The 16,351-nt window shown below is 45.4% G+C and overlaps 1 protein-coding gene across 2 annotated transcripts in view; it reads right to left on the reverse strand.

Annotated features, from left to right (window-relative positions):
• Positions 1–7,474, reverse strand: part of ETFA (electron transfer flavoprotein subunit alpha) — a 78,983-nt gene extending 71,509 nt beyond the window's left edge. For both annotated transcript variants that reach the window (XM_085890790.1, XM_085890789.1), the window contains exon 1: positions 7,275–7,474. In XM_085890790.1, the coding sequence (XP_085746916.1) occupies positions 7,275–7,310 (36 nt within the window). In that variant the 5' untranslated portion in view covers positions 7,311–7,474. The remainder of the gene's footprint in view (positions 1–7,274) is intronic.
• Between the last annotated feature and the right edge of the window lie 8,877 nt (positions 7,475–16,351).

A 16,351-nucleotide genomic window follows, 5' to 3' on the forward strand; every position in this document is an offset into this window, starting at 1 on the left:
TACTGTAAACCTGAAAACATTTTGCAAATACTATTGTCAGACCCCACTATTCACAGGGGGGGGGGAGGGATACATTCCTGGAAAATGCTGCGAAGAGCAAATCGATGAATAGCGGGGCATTGTTTCAATGGAAAAAGGGGGGATAGGTTTCGAGTGGTTCGCAAATCACAAGGTAAAAAATCAAAACTGCCATGAAAAAAAACACGCACGCACATGTTGAAGCAGGTCACATTATATAAACTATGAATACGTTGGGTCACAAATAATCTGCGACTGATGTACTTTAAATTCTTAAAAATACACATTTTTAAAAACGTTATCTAATGTGCATAAATCAGCATACTCCTTTGCTCCAAAATTGAAAAGTAATAACAAAGTGGTCACAACTGCTCGGTAAATGTGCGCAAGGGTGGTCCAAAAAAGTCGAAAAAAATAGAATGTTGCTCCACAAGCTTAATATTATTCTAATATGATCCAATAACGCGCATAATTTTTTCTAGCATGATCGGAGGTGATTTAGAGGTTGCTCCATATGACGACTTTTAGTCTCATGACTTGAATAAATTAGGGTATAGTCAGGTACGATTACGGGTACTTCTGGATGTCCGAGGTGGAAATGGAGTGCATTTTCGAACTCTATGGGGTTGATTTACTCTAAGAAATGACTGCACCAACATTGAATTCACTTCCATTTCGAAAATATGACCTAAAAAGATTTATCATTACTGGAGTTGAGTAACTAATCCGACTCATTTCGATATTTTCTAATCTATAATTAATTTGTTTTCCGTCGAAACATTTCTTAGAGTAAATCGACCCCACTGAGTTTGAAAATGCAGTCCATTTTCACCTCGGAAGTTCAGAAGTGTACGGATTCGCATCTCACCATACCCTAATTTAATACAACAATAACTAAATAAATAACTGACATATTTTTCGTGAATCATTGAATCTAAAACATTGGATGTTGGGCCGGCTAGAAATAAGTTCAGGCGGGAGTGGAGACAGCAATAGAGGCAGAGATGATAGAGGTATTTGGTAAATGAGACGAAATATTCTAATAGTTTGTAATTCCATTGATTGAAAAATTAGGGTATGGTGAGATGCGAATCCATACACTTCTGAACTCCAGAGGTGGAAATGGAGTGCATTTTTGAACTCAGTGGGGTTGATTTACTCTAAGAAATGTTTAGACGGACAACAAATTAATTATAGATTAGAAAATATCGAAATGAGTAGGATTCGTTACTCAACTCCAGTAATGATAAATCTTGTTTTCGGTCATATTTTCGAAATGGTAGTGAATTCAATGTCGGTGCAGTCATTTGAGTAAATCGACCCTATAGAGTTCGAAAATGCACTCCATTTCTACTTCGGACATCCAGAAGTACCCATAATCGTACCTGACCATACCCTAATTTAACCAACTCATGAAACTAAAAGTCGTCATATGGAGCGACCTCTAAATCACCTCCGATCAACTTAAATTTTTTTATGTGCGTTATTGAATAATAGTGGAATAATTTTAGGCTTGTGGAGACAACATCTGAATTTTTTTTTTTTTGCTGTTTTTGGACCACCCAAATGTGCACGCGTCTGCCATTGGTTATGTCCACAATTCAGGTTTCAGGAAGGTGGAACGGATCCTCCCAGGTCACGAAGAATCCACCTCCGTTTCAGTGAAGGATCTCAATTCATCGACCAAGCTGTGAATAAGTTGTGTTACCTCGACCACCGAAGGTGGACAGCGATTACGTTTTAACCCCATTCTGTCAGTTTGTTTGTGAGCAGGACATCTCAAAAAAAGTTATGGACAGATTGAGACTAAACTTGGTGGACAGGTTGGGTGTGCGCCAAGAACGAATCGATTCGATTTTGGTGAAGATACGGATCCGGATTCGAGAATGATTAAAATGATTGTTCACCATTGAGGGATTGGGCCAAACATGATAATTTAGCACGATATCTCAGTTATGGACAGATTAAGACAAAACTTGGTGGACGAGTAAGATCAGTGACAAGAACAAGCAGATTATATTTTGGTTCAGGTCTGGATGCAGATCCAGCCTACCAGTGGGATACAAGATAAACTGTTCAGCCTGGCAGAGGTATACGCTCTAACAGCTTGAGTGCTCTTCTCGTTCAAACTGTTTTTTTGACAGTCGCTGCAGTTAATGGTAACATTAACAACAACCTCAAGGCCAGTACGCACCATATATTATGTCAAGTCAAAAGAATACATTTCACAAGAGTGCCAGACTCGGTGGTGTAATGGTTAGAACATCCACTCAGTCTGGGTGGTCGGTAGTTTGACATTGCACCCAACTACAACAGGGATTCTCACGGTAAGCAACACTCCTGCAGCCATATATACATATGACATACACAAACACGAAAACAGGCAAATTGGAAGAAAATTGCAACAAGGAAAGGAAGTGGAAGAAGGAGAGGAAAATAAATAAATAAATAATAATAATAATATAAGAGAGAAAGATATTGGATCAGAGAGTGGAGGGAGGAGGAGATAAACAATGGAAAGTTGGGCAAAGATAGGAACATGGGATGGGGTGGGTGGAGGTCAAATTTCTTTTTCTATTTTTACGTAATAGCCAAGTATATGGTCTTCAGCAACAACAGTGCAACCATTTTATATAGATAATAAAAAGTGAACCCACTTCTGTTATGTGAATAAAAGCACTTCATTAAAAATAATGAAACTAAACAAAAAAACGTCTGTATTTGCGATAAAAAAACAGCGCGACATCACATCATCGTACGTTACAACCGAGGAAGAGGAAGAGACCGTTATACCCTCGGACGGCTGAGATGCAAAGCAAAGCTAACATGCAAAGCATGGTCTCAGAATGAAGTTTTTCATAAACTCAGCTGAGGCTCACAGTGGATCTTGTACGCAAATTACATGCAGTACAAAGACAGTCAGACATCAATGTACTTTCATGTGACATTAAAAGGACATGCGTTGACAATGGACAAATGCACATCACACATGAGATTTGAATGTGGCTTCTGAGTACCATGGGCCATTAGTCTCGATGGGAACGTGAAAGAGGAAAAAGTATTTTCTTTTCTGAGAGACGGGAGGGGCAGGAGGCAGAAATCTAGGCTCATGGAAGAGTGAAGTGACAGAGCAAGAAGGCAACACACTGACAGTGGGACAGTCGGTCCACAGTTGGACACAAGCAAGGGTATGACTGAACAGGAAAAGAGAGGAGGGGGAGCGGGACAGTAAACTGCAAATAAGAAGATTTGATTATATTGGATTAAGTTTAGTGAATGGTACAAAGGATCACACGTAAGGATGGGGGGATAACATGAGATGGTGGTGCACTTCCTGCTGCAAAACTGTGAATGAGCAGATGCACGAGACAGTTGGGAACAGAGACATTAGGAGATATGTGGAAAGGAGAGGGATGTGGCGGGTACACGGGGTAAACAAGATGTACACCACAGGGACTTTCAAGGAGGTGGGTTTGGGATGGATTTGTGGGGGTAGAAGAGATCATGGTTTTGGATGGGGAAGATGTGAGATGGTGGTGAACAGCTGTTTTGAAGACCTGGAGGGAGGAGTGGGATTGAAGAGAGGGTGGGAGTTTGTTTCAGAGGTGGGAAAAAAAAGAGGAATGCAACAGTGAAAGTGAGCAGCGATTCTTCCTTTTGGCATTTTCATCAGAAAGGGGTTTCTGGTGGACCTTGAACGCCCTGTGGAAATATAGGGGCGGGGGGGGGGGAGCACAGACAGAGCAAGGGGGTGGGGGGGCAAGGCCGGAGAGGCGGTATAAGACAGAAAGACCACAGACATTCCTGCAGTGAGAGTTTGAGATCCAAAGACTCAGCTTCATTGCATGAGATACCAATGACCCTAAAAACCTTGGTTTCCACATCATGAAGCCAGGATAGGTGTGACGAAGTTGCACCAGCCCAGAGGGGAGAGCAGTTCTCCATCCGGCTTCAGCCGAAAGCTTTGTATGAGGTCAGGAACTCAGGGTGTGCCAGGGAAGGACTTTGCACTATGGAGGATGCGCAGTCGGCGACTGGCTTTGGAGGTCAGGTTGGAGATGTGGTTTTCCCAGGATAGATCGGGGCAAATATCTCGGCTAAAAAGCTTGAATGAAAGGACTTCTTAAAGAGGGTTGTAGCGAAAGTACATGGGGTGGGGGTGGGGGCGGGGGGTTGGGTTTAGCCAAACAGTCCTTTTGGAGAGACATAGTGAGAGTGTGAGAATTGAAAGACATGTTCCAAGTTTTTGGACCGGCTTGGGATTTTCTCCAGGTCTGCAGAAAACGAAGAGGTTGCTGTCTGCCCATCTGAGGGATGAGAGATGGTACGGCAGAGCGTGGAGTCATCAGCAAAGAGATCAAGGGGATTTTCCAAAGAGTCGGAGAAATCATTGATGAAAACCAGAAAAAGAACAGGGCCAAGAACACTACCTTGAGGAGCTCCAGCCTGGACTCTATCGAGTGCAGCCTGTGGTTGCTGGTTGCATCATTGGTTGGGACACGGCTATGCCGCTGATTCAGTGTCCCCCTTACCAGTACACTGGTGCTCATTTTGCCGACCTCGGAAGGATGACAGGCTGAGTCACCCTCCTGGTGTATTTTAATGCAGCGGCCAACGGGGCTTGAACTCAGGACCCAAGGATCCCAAGCCGCCACCCTAACCACGAAGCCAACACCAGGCTTTCCAGCCTGGACAAGACGACGATATGAGAGAATTCATGAAGAGCCACGCGTTGACTGCACCAGGAGACGAAGTGCACAAGCCACGAGTGGAGATCACCTTGGAGCCACACACCTCGTTCCCCAGGACCCCAACCCGCCCGTCCGTGCGTGCACCCCTCACTCCTCCATAACCCCAGCTTGCTCGTCCATCCACCCTTCGTCCCCACAGCCTGCTTATCCGTCCACCCCTCATTCCTCCAGCACCTCCAGCCTGCTCGTCCATCCACTCCTCGTCCCCACAGCCTGCTTGTCCGTCCACCCCTCATTCCTCCAGCACCTCCAGCCTGCTCGTCCATCCACCCGCCCCCACAGCCCACTTATCCATCCACCCCTCGTCCCCACAGCCTGCTTATCCTTCCACCCCTCATTCCTCCAGCACCTCCAGCCTGCTCATCCATCCACTCCTCGTCCCCACTGCCTGCTTGTCCGTCCACCCCTCATTCCTCCAGCACCTCCAGCCTGCTCGTCCATTCACCCCTCGTACCCACAGCCTGCTTGTCCATCCACCCCTCATTCCTCAGCCTGCTTGTCCATCCACCCCTCATTCCTCAGCCTGCTTGTCCATCCACCCCTCATTCCTCCAGCCCCACCAGCCTGCTCGTCTATCCACCCCTCGTCCCCACAGCCTGCTTCTCTCTCCACCCCTTGCTCCACAGCCTGCTCGTCCGTACACCCCTCGTTCCTCCAGCAGCTCCAGCCTGCTCGTCCGTCCACCCCTCGTCCCCACAGCATGCTCGTCCGTCCACCCCTCATCCCCACAGCATGCTCGTCTGTCCACCCCTCGTCCCCACAGCATGCTTGTCCGTCCACCCCTCGTCCCCACAGCATGCTCGTCTGTCCACCCCTCGTCCCCACAGCATGCTCGTCTGTCCACCCCTCGTCCCCACAGCATGCTTGTCCGCCCGCCCCTCGTCCCCACAGCCTGCTCGTCCGTCCACCCCTCGTCCCTACACCGTGCTCGTCCGTCCACCCCTCGTCCCCACAGCCTGCTCGTCGGTCCACCCCTCGTCCCTACACCCTGCTCGTCCGTCCACCCCTCGTCCCCACAGCCTGCTCGTCCGTCCACCCTCGTCCCCACACCCTGCTCGTCCGTCCACCCCTCGTCCCCACACCCTGCTCGTCCATCCACCCCTCGTCCCCACACCCTGCTCGTCCGTCCACCCCTCGTCCCCACACCCTGCTCGTCCATCCACCCCTCGTCCCCACACCCTGCTCGTCCGTCCACCCCTCGTCCCCACACCCTGCTCGTCCATCCACCGCTCGTCCCCACACCCTGCTCGTCCATCCACCCCTCGTCCCCACACCCTGCTCGTCCATCCACCCCTCGTCCCCATAGCCTGCTCGTCCGTCCACCCCTCGTCCCCACACCCTGCTCGTCCATCCACCCCTCGTCCCCACACCCTGCTCGTCCGTCCACCCCTCGTCCCCACACCCTGCTCGTCCGTCCACCGCTCGTCCCCACACCCTGCTCGTCCATCCACCCCTCGCCCCCACACCCTGCTCGCCCGTCCACCCCTCGTCCCCACAGCCTGCTCGTCCGTCCACCCCTCGTCCCTACACCCTGCTCGTCCGTCCACCCCTCGTCCCCACAGCCTGCTCGTCCGTCCACCCCTCGTCCCTACACCCTGCTCGTCCGTCCACCCCTCGTCCCCACAGCCTGCTCGTCCGTCCACCCCTCGTCCCCACACCCTGCTCGTCCGTCCGCCCCTCGTCCCCACACCCTGCTCGTCCATCCACCCCTCGTCCCCACACCCTGCTCGTCCGTCCACCCCTCGTCCCCACACCCTGCTCGTCCATCCACCCCTCGTCCCCACACCCTGCTCGTCCGTCCACCCCTCGTCCCCACACCCTGCTCGTCCATCCACCGCTCGTCCCCACACCCTGCTCGTCCATCCACCCCTCGTCCCCATAGCCTGCTCGTCCGTCCAGCCCTCGTCCCCACCCCCTGCTCGTCCACCCACCCCTTGTCCCCACAGCCTGCTCGTCCATCCACCCCTTGTCCCCACACCCTGCTCGTCCATCCACCCGTCGTCGCCATAGTCTGCTCGTCCGTCCACCCCTCGTCCCCACACCCTGCTCGTCCGTCCACCCCTCGTCCCCACACCCTGCTCGTCCGTCCACCCCTCGTCCCCACACCCTGCTCGTCCGTCCACCCCTCGTCCCCACACCCTGCTCGTCCATCCACCCCTTGTCCCCACACCCTGCTCGTCCGCCCACCCCCCGTCCCCACACCCTGCTCGTCCATCCACCCCTCGTCCCCATAGCCTGCTCGTCCGTCCACCCCTCGTCCCCACACCCTGCTCGTCCATCCACCCCTCTCGTCCATCCACCCCTTGTCCCCACAGCCTGCTTTGTCCTTCCACCCATCACATTTCCCTTTCGTACCTTCTCCAGAGCTTTGTGAAGCAAACACACAAAATGAAGAGATTCATCAAGTTTGAAATTTGAAATATATATATATATATATATATAAAATAAAAAGCAACCTTTCATGAAACCGATTTGTCATCGTGAACAGTGAGTGTTAAAACTTACCAGGACGGAGAAAACAGCCCTTGAAAACATCATCATGTTACTGCTGGACAAGGACAGCGCTCGACATCGACCAAAGAGAAGGACCGAAGGCGTAACAAACGGTCTGAAGGAAGATGTCGAGATCTTTGAAGAAAGGACAAATACGGTCTAAACTCAGCAGAAAACAAACAACCTTCGATCACCCCGGAAGTATTCGGTCAATACACTCTATTAAATAATTTATCTGTAAAAATACTTACGAAGAAACACCCATTTTCGCTCCTTTTAATCGTATGTTTGTGCGGAACTTGGAATACAAACATGGAAGTGAAAAACAAGAAAGCATTTTAAAAAAATAATAAAAAAGTGCCTTTGATAATACACCTCTTTAACTGTTACCAACTACATCGTCATGGTATTTTCGTTTGGCCTTTCGCATTTGCTATTTTCAATCTGGCAGTTTGGATCCATCGGTTATGGGACGACAATCTGTGTCTCTGATCCTAGGGTTGGGTAAATAGGATTGAAATTTTGTGTGTTGCATTTTCTGCCACCTTTTCCATGCTGAATCGGAATCCGGTCGAATTCTTTTTTTTTTTTTCCTCCGATGAACTTTGACCCCCGGAGCCTTAATTTATTCAAAATGGCGGCCAAAAATTGACCTTTTTCATGTTTTCCTTCCAGTGGGGCAACTTAGCATAACAATTGTGCATTTTGTGAGGAAAGCACCAAATTTGGCACACTAGCAGCCTAACATAATATGGAATAGGCAAAGCCAAGAAGCGAACGTAGAATTCTTCTTACATTCGCTTCTTAAATATATCACATTAAACAGTCTTTTTGCGATGAAAAATTAAATATTACCTTAACATTACCTTCACAACAACAACTGCACCGCCTAGAACAGGATCTAATCTGAAAAAAAATAAATATTACCTCAACATTACCTTCACAACAACAACTACACCGCCGAGAACAGGATCTCATCTGAAAAAAAAAATCCTCAACATTAACTTCACAACGACAACGACACCGCCGAGAACAGGATCTCATCTAAAAAATAAATATTACCTCAACATTACCTTCACAACAACAACTACACCGCCGAGAACAGGATCTCATCTGAAAAAATAAATATTACCTCAACATTACCTTCACAACAACAACTACACTGCCTAGAACAGGATCTAATCTGAAAAAATAAATAGTACCTCAACATTACCTTCACAACAACAACTACACCGCCTAGAACAGGATCTCATCTGAAAAAATAAATAGTACCTCAACATTACCTTCACAACAACAACTACACCGCCGAGAACAGGATATAATCTTAAAAAATTAATATTACCTCAACATTACCTTCACAACGACACCGCCGAGAACAGGATCTCATCTGAAAAAATCAATATCACCTCAACATTATCTTCACAACAACAACTACACCGCCGAGAACAGGATCTCATCTAAAAAAAAATATTACCTCAACCTTACCTTCACAACGACAACTACACCGCCTAGAACAGGATCTCATCTAAAAATATATATATATATATATATTACCTCAACATTACCTTCACAACAACTACACCGCCTACAACAGGATCTCATCTAAAAAAAAATATATTACCTCAACCTTACCTTCACAACGACAACTACACCGCCTAGAACAGGATCTCATCTAAAAAAATAAATATCAAATCAACATTATCTTCACAACAACTACACCGCCGAGAACAGGATCTCATCTAAAAAAAAAATATTACCTCAACATTACCTTCACAACAACTACACCGCCGAGAACAGGATCTCATTTAAAAATATATATATTACCTCAACCTTACCTTCACAACGACAACTACACCGCCTACAACAGGATCTCATCTAAAAAAATTAATACAAGAAGCGAACGTAGTATTCGTCTTACATTCGCTTCTGACTTTACCTATAACTTGTTCACAACTGTATACGCAATTTCCGGTTACTTCGGCCTGGATTCGGGATCAGCGATCAAATAACGTAAATCATGATTAAAAATTATTTTTTGATGATGCAGGAGATATCTTTATTAAAATCAGTGGAGGAAATATACACCATGTCTGATATTATTTGGGTCTTTCAGGTCTCCGACGATGCCTTTATCTCCTGGCATGCATCATTCCCCATGACAAAAACCAGAAACAAAAAAAACCCAGAAACAAAACAAAAACAGAAGCAAAAGGGTCATAGCAAACGACACGGATTCACAATTGAAAGGGTATTGTGTTGTTGTTTCCTCTTCTCTCATGTGCATGCGTTAAGTAATATTCACAAGATAGAAATAAAACCCAATCGTGTTTATACACCGCACAGCATTTAAAAACAACCGGAAGCAAAAGGTCATATCCAACGACACGGATTCCAAATAGCCAGGGGTATTGTGTTGTTGTTGTTTCCTATTCTCTCATGTGCATGCGTTAAGTATTAAGCTCACTTCGTTCGCTGTTATGAACAGATTTGGATATTGGGCCATCTCAAATTCAGCTGTTGATGGCTGTGGCAGCCATTTTCCACTGCCATCAAAAATTTTGAGATGGCCCAATATCCAAATCTGTTCATAATAAGATAGGCTACTAGTGAGCCAAATTTGGTGCTTTCCTCACAAAATGCACAATTGTTATGCTATATTTAGCGAGTTGCCCCACTATTCTCTAATGTGACTAATAAGGCTTGTAATATGTCATTTCATGTTTTTCAGGTCAAGGAATATGCTAATCACATTTTCAAATTGATTGGATGTTGCATAGGACCGAAATCAAGTCATTTAGGGCTGAAAATGTGTTCTAAAATTATTTTTGACAAGAACTATCCTGATTATGAATATTTTAATCATCCATTTGGTCTTTCCAGATTCGGATGCAAATCAAACTGTTTACTAAACACAATAAAAATGAAGTATACTTTTTTTTATTGTTGCAGAGTCATCAATCGTGACTGACGGACCAAGATCCAGTGTTTCAAAAATGAGGAGCAGCGCTCAGAAAGAACTGTTTGGTGAAACGTTCAAAGAAGTGCCTGAATATGAACTAAAATCTAAACTACCCCCTGGAATATACTTGCTCGGTCGAATGATTCATTTATGCAGGACTGTAGAAAAGGGACAGAATGAAATTAGCAAGAATGATGCAAATAATGTGGTAGCAGAAGAAGTGTGTGATGATTGGATTTCAAAGAATGTATATCCCAAAAATTTACGTAGTGGGGCAAAACAAATCAAATCGGACTATGATACTTTCCTAATGATGGCTAAATACGAACGAAATACAAGTAAACCGAAAACAGATTCGTGGTGTGAAAAGGCAAAATCATTTAATGATAGAATGACAATGAAGGCATATGATATTAGATCAAAAGCTAGAGATCAGCAGAAGAGTTTGGAAGACCAATATGGTGTGAAAGTGACCCAGGATGATGAGAACTTTGATTTAGATAATTGTCACGGGGAGTACGTGGCGATCTGTACCAACACAGTACCTGGAGACTGGAAGAAAAAAAGAAGAAGCGAGAAGAAACAAGGAAGAATTCAGCGGAGAAAAAACTCAATGAAGCTGAGAAACAATAACAGGAACTCATCTCAAGGTCACTAGATTTCGAAGATGAAACACATGAACCTGTAGCGGACCCAGTAGTATCCGATCAAACTTATGAAGATTCACTGCCACCTATGAGTATGCCGTCATTAGATACCCCAACATCATCAAGGCCGTCAACCAGGGGTTCGCATAGAGACGAAGAGATGGAAGAAAACCAGCCTACAAAATTTCCAAGAATCAATGTCAGAACTGCTCGCAAGATTATCAATGAAAAGCTCATGGCGTGTGTAGTTCAGTGTCTCTCTGAATTTAAAGTGAGCCAAAATGACGTAGCTGGCATTATTATTCGTACTGCCAATACGGTCTTCGATCAAGACTGGTACTTGTCATTAGAAGCAGAATCTTTTGATGATGATGAGGATAGTAGCGATGATGAAGAACACATTGTTGACTCAGCAGGACCTTCAAAGAAACGTCAACGAAAAAATTTGCAGACACTTAAGCAACGTCTTTCCTAGCAACAGGTGTATACAAATGTATCTGGAAGATGCAAGTTACCTCAATCTGAAAGTAGTAGCAGAACATTTTCCGAATAAGGACGAGAAAGTTGTAACGGCAGGTTTGAGAATGACAAAAACAGTTCAATTTTAGCAAAATATTGTGGTTTTCAAAAATTGTGTTTTAAAAATCATCAAATCGTTGCATAAGTGTCATTTTCGTATTTCCTGATCGGAAAAACCTATAAATTGATATATTACAAGCCTTATTTTCTCTCATTTGGTCAGAAATTCATGAAAATATCATTTTTTGTTGCCATTTTGAATAAATTAAAGTTCTGGGAGTCAAAAGTCATCGGAAGTAAAAAAAAAAAATTCCAACGTTTTCAGATTCAGCATCGAAAATGGCCATAGAAAATGCAACGCGAAGACACTTAACCGAAAAAAACTTCACTATTTACCCAACCCGATTGATCCAGGCGGCATTTAGATCCCGTCGACGTCAAAGATTGCAGTGTCCTTCGACATAGGTAGGCCATTGTGTGCCGGTGCTCTGGCAGGAATGCTGGAATGTGGAAAGAGCACAGGCACGGTGGAACAAATGGTCTCCCTCCAGTACTCACTTTCCGTGTTCGTGGTGTTTTGAATTTAATGTAAAAAGTAACTTGAGTGTTATGTTCTGCCATCTGCTGGCAACAAAGAATAGCACTTGGTTTACACAAAGCGAGGATTTGTCAAAACCGAAGGAGAAGGATTCAACTGAAAGCTTTCACTCTGGTAAGGCTCAGGGTGTAACGAGAGGGGAGGCAGTGGGTATTCTCAGGCTCCCTCTTCACCGAAGCACAATGTGGTGTTGAAAAATCCAGCTGCCTCTTACCCGAACCCCATACTTCTTTCAAATGTTTCCCTTTGCAATGTACTATCCAACCCCGTCATCATGCCAACGTGTTAGTACTTAAACATCATGAACTTTGTTCCATTTACTTGTCCAACCATTGGCAGTAGTGTAGGTGTGGTTTTTAAAAAATATATATATATTTTTGCCCCACACAACAATCAGGCTCTTGGACCTCACCGTCAGGGGGAAAGCAGTGAGGAAGGCTTTAACAGAAGTGTGACGATGCTTTGCTGCCTGGTGGCTCACTATATACACCATCATGGAAATGACTCACAGACTTGAGTTCACTTGAGTCAAACTAAAGTTCCATCCATCCATCCATCCATACATTGGGAACATACTCTGTGCAGAGCATTGATTCCGCCTAAGCAGTCTCCTGGGCTATTTGGCACAATCCTGGATGGGTCACCACTCTGACACAGGATACCAGCAAGCTGGTACTCATTTTGCCAACCTCAAAAGGATGACAGGCTGAGTCAACCCCACCTGGTATTAATTCAACAACCAAACAGGATTTGAACTCAGGACCCTTGCTTGCATCCTCAGCCCATCACCCTAACCATAAAGCCAACACCAGGCACAAATTAAAGCTCTCTGGAGTTAAACTAAAGTTTGTTGGAGTTCACTGGAGTTAAACTAAAGTTTGTTGGAGTCACACTGGAGTTAAACTAAAGTTTGCTGTTGTTCACTGGAGTTAAACTAAAGTTCGTTGGGGTTCACCGGAGTTAAACTAAAGTTTGTTGGAGTTCACTGGAGTTAAACTCAAGTTTGTTGTCGTTCACTGGAGTTAAACTAAAGATTGTTGGATTTCACTGGAGTTAAACTAAAGTTCGTTGGAGTTCACTGGAGTTAAACTAAAGTTCGTTGCAGTTCACCAGAGTTAAACTAAAGTTTGTTGGAGTTCACTGGAGTAAAACTAAAGTTCTTTGGGGTTCACCGGAGTTAAACTAAAGTTTGTTGGAGTTCACTGGAGTTAAACTAAAGTTCGTTGCGGTTCACCAGAGTTAAACTAAAGTTTGTTGGAGTTTACCAGAGTCAAACTAAAGTTTGTTGGAGTTCACTGGAGTTAAACTAAAGTTTGCTGGAGTTCACTGGAGTTAAACTAAAGTTTGTTGGAGTTCATTGGAGTTAAACTAAAGTTTGTGGGGGTTCACCGGAATTAAACTAAAGTTTGTTGGAGTTCACTGGAGTTAAACTAAAGTTTGTTGCGGTTCACCAGAGTTAAACTAAAGTTTGTTGGAGTTTACCAGAGTCAAACTAAAGTTTGTTGGAGTTCACTGGAGTTAAACTAAAGTTTGCTGGAGTTCACTGGAGTTAAACTAAAGTTTGTTGGAGTTCACTGGAGTTAAACTAAAGTTTGTGGGGGTTCACCGGAGTTAAACTAAAGTTTGCTGGAGTTCAACTAAAGTTCGCTGGAGTTCACCGGAGTTAAACTCAAGTTTGTTGGAGTTTACCAGAGTTAAACTAAAGTTTGTTGGAGTTCACTGGAGTTAAACTAAAGTTCTTTGGGGTTCACCGGAGTTAAACTAAAGTTTGTTGGAGTTCACTGGAGTTAAACTAAGGTTCGTTGCGGTTCACCGGAGTTAAACTAAAGTTTGTTGGAGTTTACCAGAGTTAAACTAAAGTTTGTTGGAGTTCACTGGAGTTAAACTAAAGTTTGTTGGAGTTCACTGGAGTTAAACTAAAGTTTCTTGGAGTTCACTGGAGTTAAACCATGTTCACGGACATATCCTCCCACAGCACCTTGCTCTCTGCACCCGCAGCTTCGTATCACATGTCACATTAGCGGCCCTCTCCTCTAGCATCACTTTGATCTCTGCGCATGCAGCTTTGTACAAAGTGCTGTGGCGCATCTCGATCTTCAGTGGGTTTTCATTCCTTTCAACCACGGGATTACTATCATCGAACCCCTTTTGGGTGAGCAGCTTATTCCCATGGGCACTGGTCATTTATGACATCCGAGGCACCGAGTGGATCATATTATTTCATGGACACATGGCGAAATGGCCCACGAGTTATACGCCATTTCTTGCTTCTTATTGAACTTGTGACTATTCACCCGCACTTACACTCAACAGCTTATGGGACACCACTCAAACTGGATGAAGTTATCAACCTTTAGAGGTGAGTAGAAGTCGATAACTCGATTTTCTATACATTCCTACAAAGCCGGAGACATTGTTTTTCTTTCTTACGAATAACTACAATCGGACACCTTTCCTTCTGAGTCGATCCTTTTCAAAGTTTCCACGGAGCAAGGACGGATCTGGGGGGGCTGACACGCGCCCCCAACCTCTCCTCTCCTGTCAAAAGCGATCTTTTTTTTTCATCTGTATTAAGGTGTATATAACCGAATATGTGGTCTCGGAATGTGAGTTCACCCGATAGTCCTCAGTCTACAGCTGATGTTGACCGCAGCGTTCAACATCTCACACTCTCACTATGTCTCTTCGAAAGGACCGTTTAGAACCCCCCTCCCCATCCACTTTCTCAACAATCCTCTGGAAGAAGTCCTTTCTTCAAGCTTCTCACTATCTGCCATGACCTTTCCTGGGAAAGCCACATTTCAAACCTCGCCTCCAAAGCCAGTCACCGACTGGGAATCCTCCGTCGTGCAAAGTCCTTCTTCGGCCCACCTGAGCTCCTGACCACTTACAAAGCTTTTGTCTGCAGCCTGATGGAGTGCTGCTCTCCCCTCTGGGCTGGTGCTCCTGCCTCCCACCTTTCTTGGCTTCATGCTGTAGAAACCGAGGCATTTCGGATCATTGGCATCTCACACAACGAGGCTGAGTCTTTGGGCCTCTCACTCATTCACCGCAGGTTGGTCGGTGGTGTTTCTGTCTTCTACCATCTCCTCTCCAGCCTCGCCCCCCCTGCTCTCTCTCTGCGATTTGTCCCCACCACATTTCCGCAGGGCGCTCAAGGTTCGCCAACAACCCCCTTCTGGTAAAACCACCAAAATCACGAATCACTACTCACCTTCACTCTTTCATTCCTCTTTTTCCCCGCCTTTGGAATAAACTCCCTCACTCAATTCATTCCCATTCTTCCCTCCAGGCCTTCCAAACAGCTGTTCACTGTTATGACTCTCCACTCGGCCGAGTAAGATGACAGAGTCAGATGAGGATCCTCGAATTACACGTTTTATTTCCGAAGACCACACGCATGCGGAATGTGACTCAGTGACCCTTCAGTCAGGCTCCCCTGAATCACATTAAGAATATGCTTCAAAACAATCACATATATAATCACACAAAGCAAAACTGGGTGTGGACTAAAAGTGTAAAGGAAAACTGGGTGTGGACTAAAAGTGTATGCTAAGGGATAAGGAAACAAAGAAGTAAAAGAAATAAATGTGGCAGTGGGCTTCTTTCCCCCCTCCCTCGGGCCCTAGGGGAAGTTGAATCGGTCAATTCTCAGATATGCAACCACAGTTTCCAAGCCACCTACACAACTCTCAGATATGCAAGCCTTGCAAACTAATAACTTTCCTACACTCCTTCACTAGCACCTGCTGACAACAAAGGCAAAGCTTTGGTGATCACTGAGAATAGGAATGTGTGGGCAGCATACACTGAAGGAACACTTCCACAGTTCTCTCCAAGGTCGCACTAAGGGCACACCACCACAGGGCAACAGGAAGGGTGATAAGGGCTTAGTTTCCAAGAAACAGGAACAGCTGGGCTCTGTCCAAAAACAGTGGGGTGCATGGAACATTGGTAGCCTGAAACATTTAAAGCAACATTTTAAAGCAAGGTTTGAATAATGCACAGTTACAAGCAAGGTTAGAATCCTGACAGCTGATTAACACACAGCTAATGGTCCAAAATATGACCACCCAACATATCATCATAACAGTTTCCCTCCTTGGTCATATTTTGACCATTCCCAGCCACACCTGAGACTCACCGACCGAGTGGACCCCTATTTGGTTCCTGTAGCAGCTACCCCTAGGCCCCCGCGCCTGCCAAACGGGATTTACGAATGCCGTGGATAGCCATCAACATTCCCCAAATGAGAAGTCCCCAACTGCCGGTGGTTCAGGTTAGCTTCTGTTACCATTGTCTTCCTTTTGTCCTACCCACTGCCACATGCCTGCGTTTAAGCTGCAGTGTATGAATTCAATGCTAA

The sequence above is a fragment of the Eptatretus burgeri genome, chromosome 8, assembly GCF_056783735.1.
Source record: "Eptatretus burgeri isolate ZD-2024b chromosome 8, Ebu_testis_v1, whole genome shotgun sequence".
In the NCBI taxonomy this organism is placed as follows: domain Eukaryota; kingdom Metazoa; phylum Chordata; class Myxini; order Myxiniformes; family Myxinidae; genus Eptatretus; species Eptatretus burgeri.